At 46.5% G+C, this 19,208-nt stretch overlaps 6 protein-coding genes across 6 annotated transcripts; 4 read left to right on the top strand and 2 right to left on the bottom strand.

Moving 5' to 3' along the window:
• Nucleotides 1–1,867: 1,867 nt before the first annotated feature.
• Nucleotides 1,868–5,175, bottom strand: EYB26_009532 (uncharacterized protein; the record flags this gene model as incomplete). Its single annotated transcript, XM_054268782.1, has 3 exons — nucleotides 1,868–4,499; nucleotides 4,562–4,899; nucleotides 4,960–5,175. The coding sequence occupies 3 exons, from the start codon at nucleotides 5,173–5,175 to the stop codon at nucleotides 1,868–1,870; spliced, it is 3,186 nt and encodes a 1,061-aa protein (XP_054124757.1).
• A 2,250-nt stretch (nucleotides 5,176–7,425) lies between these two features.
• EYB26_009531 (uncharacterized protein) lies at nucleotides 7,426–11,161 on the top strand (the record flags this gene model as incomplete). Its single annotated transcript, XM_054268781.1, has 4 exons — nucleotides 7,426–10,324; nucleotides 10,384–10,581; nucleotides 10,632–11,033; nucleotides 11,088–11,161. 4 exons carry the CDS (start codon nucleotides 7,426–7,428, stop codon nucleotides 11,159–11,161), a joined length of 3,573 nt encoding a protein of 1,190 aa, XP_054124756.1.
• A 374-nt stretch (nucleotides 11,162–11,535) lies between these two features.
• Nucleotides 11,536–12,775, top strand: EYB26_009530 (uncharacterized protein; the record flags this gene model as incomplete). Its single annotated transcript, XM_054268780.1, has 2 exons — nucleotides 11,536–11,688; nucleotides 11,741–12,775. The coding sequence occupies 2 exons, from the start codon at nucleotides 11,536–11,538 to the stop codon at nucleotides 12,773–12,775; spliced, it is 1,188 nt and encodes a 395-aa protein (XP_054124755.1).
• Nucleotides 12,776–13,219: 444 nt separating this feature from the next.
• EYB26_009529 (uncharacterized protein) lies at nucleotides 13,220–13,498 on the top strand (the record flags this gene model as incomplete). The annotated part of the gene is made up of 1 exon (XM_054268779.1): nucleotides 13,220–13,498. The coding sequence occupies one exon, from the start codon at nucleotides 13,220–13,222 to the stop codon at nucleotides 13,496–13,498; it is 279 nt and encodes a 92-aa protein (XP_054124754.1).
• A 1,273-nt stretch (nucleotides 13,499–14,771) lies between these two features.
• Nucleotides 14,772–16,390, top strand: EYB26_009528 (uncharacterized protein; the record flags this gene model as incomplete). The annotated part of the gene is made up of 8 exons (XM_054268778.1): nucleotides 14,772–14,816; nucleotides 14,883–14,929; nucleotides 14,991–15,058; nucleotides 15,123–15,180; nucleotides 15,234–15,338; nucleotides 15,404–16,136; nucleotides 16,200–16,282; nucleotides 16,345–16,390. 8 exons carry the CDS (start codon nucleotides 14,772–14,774, stop codon nucleotides 16,388–16,390), a joined length of 1,185 nt encoding a protein of 394 aa, XP_054124753.1.
• Nucleotides 16,391–16,889: 499 nt separating this feature from the next.
• Nucleotides 16,890–17,658, bottom strand: EYB26_009527 (uncharacterized protein; the record flags this gene model as incomplete). The annotated part of the gene is made up of 3 exons (XM_054268777.1): nucleotides 16,890–16,980; nucleotides 17,069–17,394; nucleotides 17,464–17,658. The coding sequence occupies 3 exons, from the start codon at nucleotides 17,656–17,658 to the stop codon at nucleotides 16,890–16,892; spliced, it is 612 nt and encodes a 203-aa protein (XP_054124752.1).
• Nucleotides 17,659–19,208: the final 1,550 nt, after the last annotated feature.

Raw genomic sequence — 19,208 nt, 5'->3', positions numbered from 1 at the left:
CATCGATATTTGGCACGATTTCGGTTTCAACACATGCCCTGTTGATAAAATGGAAATGCTAAAAGGATTTTTATTCTCTAGCATTATTCAACCGTTCTGTCCAACCCCTAGAAGACGGGAAATCCACTCCGTTCGAGATCTTTTATCAACAATACCGTGCTGGTACTCTTATTCCATGGTTGGTCGCGGCTATAAACGAGGATGAACATCAGAAATTTTCCTGGGTAAAAGAGGGTATCCGCCGGCAGTTTCCCTGGCTCGACTTCTTGTCGAAGCCATACCACTTAGACCCAACATCTGTAAAGAACTTGAGCGTTTGGTGATTGCGCCAATTCCAGGAAGTACTACGTGTATCAATACGAAAGGGAATTCCTGAAATCAAGGCGATTGAAACTGCGGCAAAAGAATATGGATTGAAAAGCGATCGCAACCAGCCTGCTGATTACCATACCTCATTACAAGAGCTACTTGAGGTATATACCAAAATGATGTATAACGGTCCTGTTAGTTTACATACCGCTCGAAAGGAAGGGCGACTGGCAGAGTATGCACACGCCATGTCACAGAAGTCAATAATTACCATTCAGCCTTGGATGCTGCGTCTCTTCCAAGATCTGGACAATAAAAAAGAACCTAAGGTAGACACTAGAGTGAGCCCAGATACCGGAAACAACTTGGGCAAACCAAGTCAGTGAAACTAAATATCCTCGTCTCAAGGCGTTTATGGAGTTGTTACGGTATCTTTGCCTCGGTGCATATCTTAGATAGCGCATCAAATTGAACTCCTTTGGCCAGATCAAACTTCTAGGCTCAAACCTAGTACTTAAATCGGATAGTAGAACCAGGTTCTTCTACATAGGTTAGCATGCAGTCGCTTTCCCCAAAATTCTCCAACTATCTTAGCAAAAAAAGGAGATAGGGGAGAGCGTAAGACAACCTTCCACGTTGAATACAAGAACTGGATGTTCGTCCAAGATTGGTGCCCATTATATAGATTCTGAGCAACAATCCCATGTATGAATCAAGCATCGCTGTATATCTTGACTTAAGAGGATTTATATTTGGATCCTGAAACTGTGAGTCATCAGCTGGGCTCAAGTTTATAAGCAGGTCAAGGGTTGCTACTTCAACCTGGATATGAATAACATCAAGATCCTATATTTTCAATTCAATGTTTCTGTTAACACGAAATGGCCACGGTCTTCGAAGAGGACGTTCTCGGTTGAAAAACGAATAGTACATGTATTCGCGTGGTGTTCCGAGTCTGGCTGGATTCGATAGAAGCTGGAGCATATCATCGATTAGCATGACTTCGACTTCGGTGCATGTCGAAACGAGCAGGGGGTGAAGGATTTGTCAAATACTTCCAACTCCAGAGCAATTAACGAAAATTCGGTTCCCATTTTTGCCAATACTCAAGTGGCGTGGTCTCCTCGGTTCGAAATATTTTGGTAACAATGTCATCCCAGCAATCCCTCTGTTTCTGGTCAACTGGTCTATTCATGGATTGGGTCTGGTCTTCAAATATATAATTTCGACCCACCCAATGGTCCCAATCTCACTCAAATACAGCATTATTTCCCATTATGTATCTAATAGACTGATCGGATTCACTTCAATGTCTTAATATGTCATATCAAGTTCCTACACTTGAAGGAACAATACTTCTAACCTGCTGTAGGTAAGATTAGCCCTGGAGACAACGGAGGTAAGCCGGTAACTGCTCTGGCAGCAAGGTTCATACCAGGAAATTCAATAGGTCCCTGCCAACCTTGGAAGAATTGTCATTTCATAATCGAAGGATAATAATTTACAATAATATACATATCTATCATACAAAACCACTCGTTTACGTATTCGACAAGCCTTAAGCCCAATCACCAGTTCTCTCCCAACCTTTCACTTTCCTCACAACCTCCATCTCGACAACATGCTTCGCCATGTTAACAGCCACAATCTTAGCTTCCACCGTACTCAGCGGATCCAGATCACGGAACTCCTCAGTGGCAAAAAGCTGTACTCGAATACCCAAGGGCAGGTTATCTGCCGCATATGCTGCCGCATAGTTCACGTCCGTTGTTGAAATACCCTGAACCTCTTGCCGCACCATGCAGGTGAAAGTATCTGGGAGAGTATCGCATTCACCAAAATAGAAGGCGCGGAAAAGGAATTGGCAGACCCAGAATGCGCGGGATTGATTCTGGACGGATCTGATAAGCGGGTATTTGGCTTTTATGTTCTCGAGAAGGGAGTCGATTTGTTCAGTGGAGAATGGTAGGGAAGCGGCGGCTTCGGCTTCTGCGCCGTCGAATTTCTTGCCGTATGTTTTCTCGTAGCGTAGAGCTGCTTCAATTTGGTAGTGGGCTACTAGATCGCTGTATCGTCGTAGGGGGCTGGTTGCTTTGGTATACGCGTCAACACCCAGACCGCTGTGCGGTAAAACGCTGGAAGCACTATATCCCTTGGGAGGTGCGAAGTGAAGCCAGTCGTCTGCAGTGAAATTTTTTAGCTTTTGTGGCGTTAATGGCGGGTACTCTGGGTGGAAGTAAGTGCCGTCATATACGAGTGGAATGTTTCGGTCTGCACTCCATCGTCCCGCAACGTGGCAGGCAAATCTCATGACTAATGCTACAAGATTCCTTTGGCTCAAATCTGGGACCTCATAAGGATCGACGTCGCTGACTGGGAGTAGAATGCTTGGGTCACCCTGGTAATAACCGCCTTCCCAGTCGAACTTGTCAGGGTGCACCGAAAATGGCGGAATGGGGTTGCCAGAGTATATGGACGGATTTTGTTGACTCATGTTGTCAGGCCAAGTCAACCCGCCATTTTCTCTCCATTTCGTATTAATTTGAGTCATGATTCTTCTCATGAGATTGAACGTCTCTGATTGCTCTGGGGTAACTGCAGGAGACTCGGGCGATAGTTGTTGGAGATAATGCGAAGGCGGGTCTTTACCAACTGTGTACGTTTGCGAAGATTTCATATGACCCTTGAGAGCGTTTCGTAGACCGGCATGGGTCAAGTAAACGACATTTCGCGCTACCCCATTCGTGATATCCGTCTCCAAAACATCGCCGTTCAGATTGACTTTGGCAGAGATAGTGAGAGTAGGGCTGTTACCAGCCAGACTAAGGGAGCGGCTCGTAAAAGATGTTGGCAGCATGGAATAGTGTCTTTCAGGCAGGTAAACAGTCGTTAGACGCGCGGCAGCATTCTTGGATATGGGATCATCATGCGGCATGAAAGCGGTGGGGTTGGCGATGTGCACACGAAGCCAAAATGTGTCTTCGGTTCCAGCAACAGGTTCCAGAGAGATGCCGTCATCAATTTCCTTTGCCCCGGGATCATCAATACAATAAATGGGTAACTCTCCCCAATCCACTCGCATATCTGCCATTGTGTCCTTTGTGTACCTCTGAGGTTTGCTTGCGGCAGCTCGTGCAGCCTCCTCGGTAAATTCAGACTGTAAATCAATGTGATGATCTGGGAGAGCCAGGAATTGATCCAAAGCATATATGTTCTCCCAAGGAGAGAAAATACCTAGCTCCTGTAGTAAAAGAGGAATTGCCCCTCGTTGCAGCTCTATGGCCGTATACAACCCCGTTGCTCTCATTATGTGCATAGCAGCGTATCTCGCAGAGCTCATATTGAGCCTTTGCGACGGTATTGAAAAATGTACAAGGTACTCAAGAATGATTTTATCAGAATCATCAAACTGGTCCGTGATTACCTTCTGATACACCCGTCCATCGGGCGTATCATCCATCGTATACTGTTGAGCGGAAGGGCCGACATTCGACATGGTTGTTGGAGATCTAATGTTCCGACTCTGGAGGATTATTTTCTGAGCCTTCTGAAGGAACTTTTGAAGCGGATGATCACTCAGATCAGAACGTTTGTGTAAGGCAAGCCGACTGAGATGATCTTGATGTTCACGAACCCATTCAATCACAGTATTGAAACGATGCGTAAATTTTTTCGGCCGTACTAAGTACCGATTGGAAAAAATAGACGAGCGATCAGCTAGAACAAGGAAGGGGATGCGTTGGAGAGCCTTTTGGGTCATGAAAAGTGCTTCTGGAGTCACCTCGTCTATGCCAATCTGAAGAGCCTTGGCCGCTATTTCTGGCAGAGTCAATACGGAACGCTTATTCGGGGATGCGATTAACGAATATAAATTGTCGATTCGTTGTGCATTTTCTCGATAAAGCTGTGTCTCTTTCTCGGAGAATTCTTGAAGCATGGCCATAAGAGGTGCAGCTGTGGAGCGAGGAACTCCTCCTTCGGCGACTTCTTGCATATTGATATTGGGAGAGACTGCTGTATCAGGGAGATATGGGGTCAAAGCATCGGTCAATTCTCGGGGCGCAAAACCTTTGATAACGATGTCAATATCTTTATCGGATGTGACTCGCCATTTCCCTCTGAGCGTATAAAATTGCTTTTGTCTCTCAACAGATCGTATGTATACTGCAGGTGTTGCTAGGTTCACTCCACTTAAAAGATTGTTAGGGCACTTGCGCAAACGTAATGTGACAGCCACGGGAAGGCATCTTACGAGTAAAAGCCCACTAGATCGCCCGGTTCCAGAATATCTCCAGTATCATCATTCTCATCCATATCAATCTTGTAATCTGATGTGTCTGCCAAACTGCTGTATGATTTCTCGATGGCATCATCGTGAGCGGCTTGACCATCATTAAGCATGTTTCCGGCCCATTTCTTTGATAAAGGCGAACCCGCATTCGAAGTATCCGGGCCTTGGACTGGATCTAGATAGTTCACGTTCTGCTCTTGCCATTTCCGCAAATATTCCCTAATGTCGTGTCTCGTCTCGAATTCCGTCTTTAGAAGGATGTTATCAATTCTTGCTCTTAATTGATCAGGTGTTTCTGACTGCGCGACGACATGTTATTAGCTCGATGATTCAGCATGTACAATGAACAGATAGCTCACATTTTCTACAGATGATGCGAATCGTCTGGAAATGATGTTGGCGCCAGTCTGCCGTGCGATTGGGTTCCGTCGATGAACGGCATTTGGGGTCGTCAACAAAGTACGGCGTTGAGAACGCGCGCACGTAGCGCAGATGTATCGCCGCATAGCCTCAAAGTTTCGGCTTGGCACCGGGAATTTGCTGTTGACTTGTCCCCATCGGACAGAATATGCCATCCTCGTTCATCGAAACCGGAAGTGGTTGACATTACAGGAAGGCACATATACTATGAGTAGACACAAAATAATTTCCGGAGTACTGCCGGCAGAATGGATGTGACCGCCTCCTATCCTTCATGGCGGTGAGCGTACACTTTTGGAAAATCACATGACTCGATCAATCCCATGTTGATGTTGCCTCAGGCTGCCAAGTGAACAGCCGAAATTAGCCAAACTCAACGGATGCCGTGGCGCAGCTGAGGTTAAACATACACAAACTGCACTGCTGTCGCAGCTTGACTCAGATCGGACTCATAGGAGCACATGCGTATTCCATTTGAGAAGCAGGATGAGATCTGGCTGATGAAATTAGGTTACTCTCTTACATGCTTACATACAACAAATATGAAGAAGTGAAGTCCATCGTGACAACATGATACGCAAACGGGCGATCGCCAATCAAGGGGCTGTGGCTGAACGTGGCATCCCTGGAATGAAAGGCACACGATGATGACAGCGATGACGACGTTTATGCACCGTGGGAGTTGATCGGAGGACTGTGTTCTTTCAACTGATCTCGCTCGGTTTAGTCCATATGAAGTAACTAGCAACAAAGCATGAATGTCAGATGCGAAACCCCTGAGCTTGATGGTGTACCTACGGTGAATGCATAGAGAGGTCATACACGCCTACCACGGAGTACTACGTAGTATGTACCTAACATATTCCAGATGGAGAGCCCACTCAGGAGAAGCTCAAAGCACGCACCGAACATTGGAATCGGCCTGTGACAGTGGAGACCAAGGACTGCCACGGATGGCCAGAAAGAGGCTAGCGTAGTTTCAGATCAGCGTCAGGTGAGAGGAGGATTTATGATTGGCTGTATTGGATGTGGGCGGCCCACCTGAGGGGACTAAGCGACCAGTGGACAACCGAGCTTAATCTTGGTTTATGGGGCCAGTGCCTGTTACAGTACTGTACAAACACAAGAGGCACACACATTTGCGACTCTTACCGACGCTGTGTTCATTGATTAGTGAGTGACTCGATTCTTGTTCACTCAGTAAACATCTATTAGCCACTACTAACTTCTGTATTAGCGATACTGCCACTACTAGTCAGTCAATCGTTATCAGGATGACGGTCTCCCTACGGAGTAGTTCCCCTGTATTCCTATTCCGTACAGATGACGCGGAAAGATATCTAAGCTTGTTTCGCCAATCAGGATTTCCAGAGCCCAACGTCTCCGCATACTCCATACTCGATTCGTGGTAACGTACTCGGCGATACCGACTCCGTACGCAATCCCGTATGAAACATTCGATCTGATTGGACCGTGGGCGTCGAGTATTAGTGACTCTTTCTCAGGGACAGCTAATTAGATCCATGATAACAACTCCTGATAGTCAAGAACCACGCCTGCGCTCATTCTGATTCGCTGCTGCATTGAAGTACTCCAATTGCATGCGTAGTAAATTACTAAATTGAATAATAGTTTGAACTCTCAAAGCTTTGACGATGTATGAGAGAAAGGAAAAAGCAAAAAAAAAAGGGCGAGTATCAGCTACGAATAGAAGGCGGTCAACCTAAATAATCTACGCAGTCACTAGTCAACTAACCAGTTTACGTTTCTTATCTGCTGGCAATAACATCCCAATACACTAGTTTGTTGAACGAAGATAGTGTATGTCTTTGTTTGTTTTCTTCTCTCTCTTCTCTCTCAATCTTTTAGTTATACGGATCGTAACGACAAGCTTTGTCAAAAGACAGGAGCTGGACTATTCTTGCCGTGGGAAGGACCGCTCTTCCCCCCCAAACTTTCCTTCCTCACCAACATACCTCCGTTCCTACAACATCCCTTGGGCGATTGAGTGAGCGACCGGCTCGGCTCCTTTTTCACTCCTAATAATCTGTCTTTTCTGCGATCATCAATTGTCCAATTTAACTTCTTCGATCTTCGCTGAACGACTCGGATTCCTCGACCAGACTCCTTGCCGTCGATCGTGTATTTGGTGCCTGAACTACCGTCGGCCCCGTGTGTCCTTTAGACCCCGCTTGCGACAAGGAAACTTTTGACACCTGTTGGTCTGCGCAATAACCTACTATTACCGAAATACCGTGCAAACAACGTCAACTCTTGTCCAAACCTGAGGTGTGCCCTAGGACAAGTAAAAAAAATTACTTACTTGGCGCTTCTCTGCGATGGTCCAGAGAGCTCGAAGTGGATTGACTTGATTACAGGGAGCTAAAGACGGGCTTATCAGCGCCATGGCGGGAGACGACCCGTTCGCCTTCCTAGCAACCCAGGAACCACCTAAACCGCTCCAATCATCCAAGTCTGTTAGGCGATTGAACTGGGGTGGACGAGAAAAGACAGAGAAGCCAGAAAAGACAGAAAAAACCGCCGGCGATCAAAAATCTAAATGGCGTGAAAAGCTGTTCTCAAAAGATAGAGACGCTAAGCAAGTAGTGGCTACTGAACGTCAACTGGACGACTTTCTTGGATACAATCGCCCCCGGCCGATACCCGAATCCCCCATCGTCGTCTCTGCTGTTGCCGATCCTACTTTTGAATCGGGTTCACCGCAACGACGAGACCTTTCTACGCCCCCATCTCCCCCCAAACAATATGTCGCCCTTTCCCCGCAGTCCAGCACTCAGGCTAGCCCCCCGAAACCAAAACCACGACGACGCAAAGGGCTACGAGTGACATTCACAGATCTACCACCAGAGGTCATGGGTGAAGGTGGTGATGAGTCTGAGGAACCTACGGTGGAAATATCTCGCAAGAAGGGTCGCCCTACGAAAGATGACCCAAAATCACAAATCGATGATGGATATGAAGACCTCCAGGATCGCCGGCCGACTCTACCTGAGCTACACTTGGATACATCTTTTGCTGGTAGTGCTGCACCAAGCGCACAGCCCGACAAGCCTCTAGCCTGGAAGCCCCTATTGATAAGTCCGCAGGATCAAGACTTTCTCTTGGCATTGAATTCAGGCGAACCAGGGTCAAGATTATCCTTCCGAGCATCTCCCGATTCCAAATCATTTGCACGCAGGATTCATGCCCGAATGCAGGAGGAAGAAGGACTTGCGCTACAGCACCGTTTACAACAAGAAGATCCCACGTCACCGACTGAGGTAGATGATGAAGCTAAGCCCCGACAACAGGAAGCACTACCCACTCATCCGTCATTCACGTCGCAGCGGTCCCAGCTTTCCCAGCAGTCGCTGAACGTTGATGTTGCGGCGCCTACATTATCACTTCGAACCAGCCCGGTTCCGGCTGTCCATGACCAGGTCAAAGCGCTCCGACGTGACGATATTCCTGAGATTCTGTCGCCTGGAGGAAGTTCTGCCAGCAGTCTTTCACCAACTACAGATGAGCCGAAACATGCGTTTCCGCCTCCTGAAGCATCTCGCCCTCAACCAACTGGTCCTCCTCCTCAGTATCAGGCAAGTCCGACGACGCGAGTGGCCACGGAACCGCCCAAGCCTCCCGCCGCTGCTTCGGCGCCTCGCTCAGCAAAGATGACTCTTCGGTCGGTAGCTAATGCTATGGGGGACACAGCTTACCAGGAATTCACAGCTTATGTAGAGCGGTTCAACAGTCTTTACGGTTTAACTGCAGAAAATGTAAAACCATTAATGGAGACATCATTTGCTGAATGGATAAGAGCTTCCACATGGTGGTTTCTCCGCGGTCGATCTGGATTAGAATCTGCTGTACGCTCGGGACGCAACCCAGATGCGACTGAAGCTATGCAGGCAGTTGTTGATCTTGGCAAAGCATGGTGGATTTCTACTCAAATTGTGCCGAAGCACCCTGAGTTGACCTGTTATGGCAGAATGAGCATTGATGCTTTGGTTGCTGTGGCCAGCACCGCAGGAGACCATAGGATGGCCGGTTTAGTCAATCTACATCAGAAAATCATGAATCATTTACGTGCATTGACCGTTTCTATGAAACGGAATCAAATCCTGTCCGCTATTGGGTCCACTGAAGTCAACGACCATCCGATAGATACTAACATCTGGGTGAGGTATCCCTTCTTCGCACCGGATGTGGCGGCTGCGGTTTCAGGGTCAAATAGACGTTCCATGTTGATTGACTCATCATCACAATTGGCTAATACCCCTGAGATGATGTTAGTGGGAGATACTAGCCGATATTTCAGTTATGGAACTATGTTTGTGGAAGTCTCTTTGACTAGTGATGACGACGATGATACTTCACAATATGCCATCCAATGCGTATTATCCATCAGAAGAGACAGGTCCGACTCATATGTACTTGCTGCTCTCTCCAGTCAAAGTGAACTTGTCAATATCTTGATTCAAACCGAACGAAAGAACGGGCCAACGTGGGACGATGTTCAATGGCAAGTGAAAGCGCGGACGATGACAGTCAAGCTTCGGCGTGGATTTGAATTGAATGTGGCATTTACAGAAAAAGATTTCAAGATGCTTTGGAATATTGTCCAGTACACACTCAAGACGGAAGCGAGCCTTAACCCTGAGGCTGGTGAAAGGAGAATATTCCAGGACACTCTAAAAATGTTTCAGTACATGGACTCGGGCACGCCGAAAACCTTCCCTTCCGAACCCTCGCCGCTTTGTCGGATGGCGTTATTTGAGAAGACTGTTACGTGGACTGAAGGGACAGGAACTCGTAAAGCCCACCGGGGTTTCCGCCTTGCCGTTGTGACGAATCCTCAGACCAAAACACTGAGCAGCGTACAACATACCCTGGGCTATGGAGCGCCTATCGTGTTCGGTTATCTTCGTGGTGAAAATGGATCACCTGCCTTGTTGCTCAAGTTGAAGGAAGATTCACGCCCGCGTTCGATGGTGTTAACTTTTGATCGTATTGAACAACGAACTTTGATGCATTCCCTCTTGCTCGGCATGCTTGCCAATGAAAACGAAACCACATGTCCTAATCTTCCAACTCGTTCGTTCTCGATAGAAGAGGCCCGTGATCCTGTGACGGGAGGGCCGGGAATGTCTCATCTCAAGTTCAACGCAGGATCTGTATCTGTCATCGACCTGGATTCATCATATCCTTATCTGGATCGCAGTTATGGCCAACAGGTTCTTTCCGAGAGTCTTCGTGCGCTCATCAGCACCGAATGGGGGACGGTTACGGATCGTATCAATCTGGGTAGGAGATTTTTACTCTCAAATTTTTTTTTGTTGTGGCGCAATATTGACAGAATGCAGGTCCTGGAGAAATGAAAATCGGCTTGGACCCCAATTCCAACACTACATTCACCATGTACCGTGCCCGCCAGGAGGACATGACCGTGGCTATTGCCGAAAATCTCGTGGAAAAAGAGCTGCCGGACAGCTTGACGCAATTTTTAGAGGCTTCTAAGACTAAGCCTACGATTCGACGTTTCGAATTCAGCTCGGTTGAGGGTGAGTTTCTTCGAATATCAGAGCATCCGAACGTCGCTAATGCCGATTAGATCTACACAAATTTCAGGAGATGATGACTGGATTCCGCGTTGTCTTTGATAGCACGGTAACAAGCTTTGCCATTGCTCGTCGACGTATGGTCGTGCCAATTCACAAGAAATGGGAAGCAAGTGGAGTGCGACTGCAACTTGTGGTTCAGAATAAAACCATCCAACTATTGGCTTTCTTTGGCGGCGATTTCAGCCATGGAAAGTGTATGAATTTCTTGCTCCGGGGAACCGATAACTACGAAAGCTCCAGCCGGTCTGGAAAATGTACCGTCCGAATCGTTGATGCTAAATTCGCCCTTCCCAAGAAAGATGAAGAGGAAGCATCCGCATTTGTCTGTTTGGATATGCTCGAGTATGCAACCGAACATGACGATATTACCATTGTTTTTGAATCCGAGCAAGGTAGGGCCTTTTTCCCCGTGGTTTGTCGACCACTTGCGCTAATATTATGTGCAGATCGCAGCAAATTTCTTACGTGCCTGCCTGGCTCCACACGAGAACCTGCACGAATGGCATCCATGCGCAGATAACCGTCTTGAGTAACCAACTAAGCAAGACATTGAACGACTAGTTTAAGTTAACTAGCGATCAGACACTACAAACCACGATTGAGTCACGTGACGAGGTACCGGGTAGAGCTTATACTCATTGGGATAGTTAACTTAGCGTTAACTAACTAGCTCGACGCCCTTTTGATCACTTTACTAAGAAACTAATTTGATAAGGCGACATCGGGACCCACCATCCCCTCACATCATTTAAGTTACCTCCCACCCGATGACTCTTCTCACGACCACGACGACCCGACTATTTTTACCAAGGAGTCAGTCCTCGAGGCCTTTTGAGAATATTCTCACAATCTTCTTGAACAATACAATCAATTGACTCCGACCGTCTTTCGATCATGGCTCATCCAACAGCCAGGCCAGCTACACTCGCAGTCCATGCGGATGATGTTGTCAACAATGCTACAGATGTTGCTCCTCCAATTCACCTGTCCACAACATTCCGGTACCGCAAAAATCCAGATGAATTGATCCCGGCTGCAGAGCACAATGTACATTGTTCTATTAAACGTTAGCAGTTCTTTTCTAACCTTGCTTTCTCAGTTCGACGAAGAGGACCCCACTACCATGGAACCGATTTACTCCCGTGTTGCGGCGCCGAATTCTGCACGTTTCGAAGCAATCCTTTCGTCTTTACTCAAAGGACGCGCACTTGCATATGGTTCCGGACTGGCGGCTTTGAATGGAGCATTGGTACTCCTCAACCCAAAAAACATTTCCATTGGAGACAACTACCACGGCTGCCATGGCGTCATTGAAATTTTCAACAGACTCACTGGATTAAAGAAGCTGGGTTTAGACTGCCCTGCGGAGGAATTGCATGCCGGAGATGTCATCCTACTGGAGACACCTCTGAATCCTAACGGAACCGCTTTTGATATTGAACACTATGCGCAAAAGGCACATTCTCGCGGCGCGTTTCTCATTGTAGATAGTACATTTGGTCCGCCTGGCCTGCAGGACCCTTTTGAGTTTGGTGCCGACATTATCATGCATTCGGGATCGAAATATTTTGGAGGACACAGCGATCTCCTCTGCGGAGTGCTGGCCACAAGGCGCAAGGACTGGTTTGATCAGCTATTTGGTCAGCGTCTTCATCTTGGAAATAACATGGGCAACCTGGAGAGTTGGCTCGGAGTGCGCAGTCTGCGTACGCTTGAATTGAGGGTGCAACGCGCCAGCCAGAATGCGACAAGTCTCGTCTCGTTTCTTCACTCTGCTTTGACTCAGTCAAACGCCGCTGCTGGAAGTGATGCTGAAACTGTATCGAAAGTCCTCGCCGAGATCAGACACGCCAGTCTTCAAACAGAGCCTTATGTCAAGAAACAAATGCCCAATGGATATGGTCCGGTCTTCTCCATTATTATGAAGGATGAAGCTCTGGCTAGAAGACTGCCAAGCAAACTGCAATATTTCCATCACGCGACCAGTCTCGGAGGTGTGGAGAGCCTGATTGAGTGGCGGGCCATGTCAGATCCAAGAGTTGATCAACGATTGTTAAGAGTCAGTGTTGGTATTGAGCATTGGGAGGATCTGCGGGATGATTTGGTATCGGCTTTTAAAGCTTTGATAGCTTAGTTGTACAATTATTATTATTACTTCGCTGTTGTGAAGTTTACCTAACTTTTATTTGTTACCTTCGGCGGCATGGCCGTCACATGATATCCACTTGATTTGCATCTCAATCTTGAACGTCTTTTATTTTAAAACAGCTCAACAGTGATCCAGTATACATATAGCGCCATTTGTGTCGCATAAAATCAAGCCATAACTATAACTTCAACAAATCCAACACTCGGCATTGTACCCAACGGACAATTCTTCCAGATTTTAAACCCCACGACATCCCACACACTCAAACGTTCTCACTCAGATCAACACTCTGCTCGCACCAAAAGCAACACCTCACCAAACGACAAAAAACAAAAAAGAAAGAAAGAAAATAAAAATAAAAATAAACCCAACAACATCGCTACATAATAAATCCTCTATCCGACAAAGAGGGGAGGGGGTCAAGGCAAAATGCCAACCTTCCAAATCCTCTACTTCGCATCCGCCTCCAGCTACACTGGCAAATCCAGCGAGGCCCTACCAGCACCCTTACCACTCTCACGGCTGTTTCCATTACTCGAGGAACGATACCCGGGCATTACGGAGAAAGTGCTAGGTAGTTGTAGTGTTAGTGTTGGGTTGGAGTATGTTGATATCCCTGATGGACCGGCCGCCGGAAACGAGGTCGACGAGAGAGTGATTGGGGAGGGGGAGGAGGTTGCTATTATCCCGCCTGTTAGTTCGGGGTAATCTTTGCTTTTTGGGGGGTTCTGATTATTGTGTTGATGATGGATGCTGGTGGATGTGCGTTGGAAATTGAATGCTTCACGTATACCTAGGTACATGTACATATATATACGGCTGTCATTACACAAGCGACTTAACGTAGGTACACTGGTTGACCTGACTTACCTAGTTATACGACATTCAGTCTTATTTTCAATCTTCGGGCTGGAGTTTTACGCAGAAATAGAAGAGCATGAAAACAACCATAGAATATAGCATGATCCGATAGCTTCTGTACCAAGTGCCTGGTTACACATTCCGGAGGGAATGTATCACGGAAATCAAGTCTGGTGACACAAAACATGTCCATCTCGTTCTCTTCTACACCGGTATCCGCAGATTCGATACATGAAACAGGTACTCTATACTTGACATCACAAGTAGTTACCTATATACACAACAGAAATATTCCAGTCCAATCCGACATCAGCCGACAATGTCTTCAATCCAACGAGGCCAAAAGACTGTGGAATGTTGTTTCACATGAACAAGCCTATGCATGTGGAGAGCCGCATGCGGAAAGTGTCATGTACGCAGCACGCGACAAGACTAAATCTAGCCAGGAACCGAGTCTAGGTAAAGAGACGAATGACCTCGTTTGAGAAGGGGCTGAGTAGGTGTATGTTGCATAGTCTTTGCTACCCGGGATATTTGAATTGCATACCTCAAGTCAACCGTTTGAATCGATTGTTCTGGAAGGATAGGCGAGAAGCATCCCATTTCTAAGTCCGGTGGATTTTTTTGGCATAGGTACGTGCTTCAGATGGTTGAGGTATTCGGGTCGGTCTCGTTGGATTTTGAATTTGACCATGCTTCGAGTTTAAGGTGGTATGCGCGCGAGAGTAAGGCTCAAGGCAGGAATATTGACAGGTATGACAGATTTTATTTGCAGCGGGCACCTCGAAAGTATATATGTGTCTCTTCCTCCTGAAGAAAAGAAGAAGAGAGAAGAAAAAAAAAGGGCGGATGGGTATAATGTCGGTTTTCACTTCGTTATTCCGTATCACGTTGTTCAGGTCTCATCATCCTTCTGCTTCCTGTTCCTCATCAGAAGGCATTCTGGCATTACCCTGCATCGAAGGATTCAATCCAATCTATCTGGATTGCTGCTGTGTTGAGACTGGTCTCGAGGAGATTGAGGTCTTCCGAGAATAATAGGAGGAGGCTGTCTTCGATCCTGCATGATATACTACTCCGACGACGAACCACTACACTGTTTTGATCTGTTGTGGGTGCAATGGCGACGGGATTACTGACTCCGAGGAGACGAACCTCGTTTCTGGTGAGGTTGATATCAGATTCCAACCATCATGACAATCAAGACTGATATGTATTTGGGCTTGACCAGAGTAATGACGGCTCAAAATCCAGAGAGAGTTTCAACGATAATCTATCGTAAGTCCTAGCAGCAGTAATTATCCAACTTGGACGGGACAATCTTACGTTTCAATCTCAGGACCAAGGTACTCGCGTCACCATTGCAGGCGTACAAGTATGAGAATAATCGGAGATATCATGCTTATCGTAAGCCTCTTGCTTTGCTTTCTCAGAATTCCTAGGTATGTTTGGATTTTAACCAATGACACAGGTGAAGGCTCGTACTGGGGTCCAAACGATGAGCAAGATGCATTCCATCAAAGAGTTGCGTATGTGCTTCACGCACTATTTAAGCTTCAAGGAGTATGCTAATATGTATCAGACACCATCTCTTCACTTTAGTGCTGCAAGACAGACTCTATCTCGCGCCGATCCCACAACCTCATCATGTCCTCGACATCGGCACCGGCATAGGACTATGGGCTAGGTATCCCGTCTCTCAAATCCCTTTAACAGGAGAGAGAGAAAAAAAAAACGGCTAACATTTAAAAGCAACATCTCCGACGCCCACCCTACAACTCAAATCCTCGGCACCGATCTTTCACCCATTTGGCACGACGATGCCTTAACCCGACCAAATCTAACCTTTGAAGTCGACGACTGCTGCTCAAACTGGACCTATCTCGACGAAGGGCGCGAATTGTTTGATCTCATCCACATCCGCTGTTTGTACGGCAGCGTCAAGGACTGGCGGAAATTGTATCAGCAGGCCTTTGAGCATTTGGTGCCCGGTAAGGGGTTCATTGAGCAGATTGAGGTTTCATTGGTGCCGAGGTTTTGGTATACGGCCGGAGATACAAGAGAAGTCGGAAATGATTTCAGTCAGTTGTGGGATATGGGGTGGGATTGCGATTCGACTGCTGCCGATTTTGCCAGGGACAATTCTTCAGACTCGATTTTTGTTATGTGGTACAGATTTTGGCAAGAGTGCAGCCGGCGAACTGGTAAGACGTGGTTTGTCGCGGATCAAATGGCCAGTTTGATTTATGAAGTGGGCTTTGATAATGTGTGCCAGACGCGGTATATGTTACCCCTTTTCGACGTGGAAGGAACCTCGTCCCCTATTTTTACTACCACTGCTACCACTGGTATATGCGAGAAATTGTTAGGAGGCTATACGGATTATCCAGTCTCGCGCGTTGCAGAGATTGCACGATGGTTTCGACAGTTTTGGGAGACCGGGATGGAAGGGTGGGTTTTGGCTGTTAGTACGCGATATCTGGGCGTTTGTCTCTCCCATCTCCGAGAGGAAACAAAAATAAGATGTCTTGCTGATAGAAAGGTATAGTGGACGGCGGATGAAGCGAAAGAATTCGTGGTCCAGACGAAGGAGGCGATTGCAGAACAAAATAGTAAGGTTTACTATGAATTGTGAGTTGTGTCTATAGATGTATCGATATATTCAAGTTTTTGACATTCTCTGACGATGATAGGGTGGTGGTATATGGGCAGAGACCGTTGTCGGAAGGAGAGAAATGATTTTACTGAATCTGATGCCTACGTAATGAAAGATATGAGTTTACGGCCGTTGATGCTGGGAGGTTACTTTATAGTCTATGCCTGTTAATATGATATACGTATGTTAACTACATGTCTACCATGGTTCCCTAGTAGTACGCACTGATGCATATTCAAACATCATCATTATGCTTCTGTCAAAGAGCTGAAAAATATACGATCACAAATATTAGGACTCAACCGAGCAACACCAAAGAACCAAAGAATGCAGCCATATTGCAAAGAGGAAGAAAGAAGGAAAACACAAGGAGAGAATGCCACACACGGCAACCAAGATACCCCAACGCCACCAATATTCAAATTTTACATCCCATTTTTTGTTTCATGTGCAACGTCCACATCACCTTTGAGGGAGAAAAAAGCTGCACAATCATACCGTCGTACAGACGTAAGATAGGGTAGGCCAAATCAGCTCAGCTGAAATATCATATGACCAAGAAAATGTGGATATGTCCACATTCTAAAAATCGCCGTCTGTCGTCTTCTTGGGAGTCCGTCTGTTCATGTACGAAAGAAGCGCCCCAATAATGACAGTGAAGGTGAAGAATATGCTACAACCAAGTGTTAGTTCCCACAAAGAAAAACAACAACAAGAAGAAGAATAATAATAATATGGGGGGGGGGGGGGTTGAGACCTACCAATTAGCAATAATCAACCCCCAAATAGACTTCATCTCAAGACAAACATGTCTCGCCGACGCAATAAATCCGGAAAACGCCTTCGACCCCTTCGTGGAACTGAGCACACCCGCAAGACTGGATAGCGTAGACACAAAAGTGGATGCGTTTTCAGATGTCCCGATATCAGAGCAGCGGAGGTAAGAGAGCGGTTGTCCGGCTTCGACGGCAATAACGATCAGACCGGCGAGGATGAGGGAGTCGAAGCATAGGGCCCATTTAAAGGCCATTTTGTGGTCGTAGAAGAGGATAGAGGTTATTATTATGTAGACTTCTGTTAGGACGGCCTGTTTGATCTCAGTTAGTGTCCGTTGATAGGTTGGCAGGTTGAAGGGTTAGCGGCCGGGGGGACTTACGAGAGACAAGAGGGCGACTAGGAGAGATGGAGGAGAGACGTTGGCATTGACCATGTCCGAGACGAAGGAAGCTGTGAGACCGATGATGGCGATCAGAGTGATGAATTCAGCGACACGAAAGACATGGTAGGTAACGCCTAAGATGCCGTGGCGGCTCTTGTGGAGGAATTTGAAGATGCCTTTTTTCTGATCCATTTTAAAGTGGCCGTTTGGAATAGCGATTGAAATGAGTGTAGAAAGTAGAGAAGTCAAGAAGATATAGTCCTGAAAGAATGAATGATAGGAACTCCTGTTCTCTCAGAGAAAAGAAGAAAGGATGGCGTTGCAAAGAGAGAAAGGCAGGCAAAAAAGAATGAAGAATAATAAATCTATGAATGAAAAGAATGAGTAAACTGTTAAATGACTGACTCTTTATATGAATGACTGATGATCTGAAATGAAAAAAGAGAAGGGACGAGATGAGTATGACTGAGGGTATATGTACTTGACAGAGTCAGGAAGCAACATGAGTCTAGAACGGTCCAGATCTTAATTTTAGTAACATCCACAGATGTCGATCCATCTATAAGGATATGGCATCCATCATGCAAACGAATTGGCCAGACCATTGTATACTCGATAGTATCCATCATCTGGAGGAATTAGGGTTATGGATCGATGTCAGAGTAAGCGCCGACTCGGCCAATCCTCTGGAGAGAGCTGGAACTATGAAGTCGCTAAAATAGAAAACCGAGAGGCACCAACCAGTCAAGTTATCAACTAGAAGCTTAGCTTATGTCCTATAGTAGGACGGCCTTTTTAGGGCTTAGACAGCCAGTTTTGGGGTAGACGGAGTCAGCATCCACTCCCCGGAAGCGCCCTGCGTCACTTAGTGCGCTCATGCTTGGGCGATTCGTGTCCAACGATGTTGTGGCTTGATTGTGGGAGTGATACAATATTGTCCAGCGTTGCCTAGTTATATACAAGTCATTTCTTACACGGTTTGTTTCAGGGTCTGGTAGCTATAGCTAGTTTCAAGTAACTTTTCGATGCTCAAGCCTCAGTACTCAAGAAGACGATTGGGCTGGCCTGACCAAGACAATACATAGGCGCGTGAATAGCATCACTGCTCAGGATGTCTGTCGCCTTGACGATTTCGGAAGAGTTTGTTTCCAATGTAAGTTTGAATGATATGTCACCTTTGGAAACTGTCGAGGTACGTAGTATGATCGAATCGTGTTCTCCGCTAAGCTAAGTACCCATCTTCAGGACATTTGGTGACAATGTTCGAAAGTCCAATATTATCTCTAATGTGATACTATCGAAATGAACAAGGAGAAAAAAGTTTCGATAGGAGAATACTTGCTAGGCACTACAACGCCTTATTGGCGCCACTAGTCAGGTTGAATTTGAACATTGAGTCATTGACAGCTGTATGGCATTGTGCACCGATCTGATTCAGAATGTTCCATGGCAGATACTCAGTCTGTTACATACCTATGTAGATGGCCGATATTCCAGACCGAACTGTCAATAACCTGACATTGTGCCGCGATACCATCTGTGATTGGCACCCGAAAGGTAAGTGAACATAGTAACTGGCATACGTAGTAATGTAGAGACTGCCAAATAGACCAGCGTCGGAATCGATATGTCGAAAGAGGCATGGCTTCGTCACGTTGTAGCTCTGAAAAGGTGAGACAAGGATAAACCACTAGTCCTTCCACCTTGAGAACGCTGGTCTCCAGAGTCCAGACATCGAGCGA

The sequence above is a fragment of the Talaromyces marneffei genome, chromosome 8 (assembly GCF_009556855.1).
Source record: "Talaromyces marneffei chromosome 8, complete sequence".
Taxonomy (NCBI): domain Eukaryota; kingdom Fungi; phylum Ascomycota; class Eurotiomycetes; order Eurotiales; family Trichocomaceae; genus Talaromyces; species Talaromyces marneffei.
The sequence above is the reverse complement of the archived record's forward strand: the minus strand, read 5'-3'. Positions and strand labels throughout refer to the sequence as shown.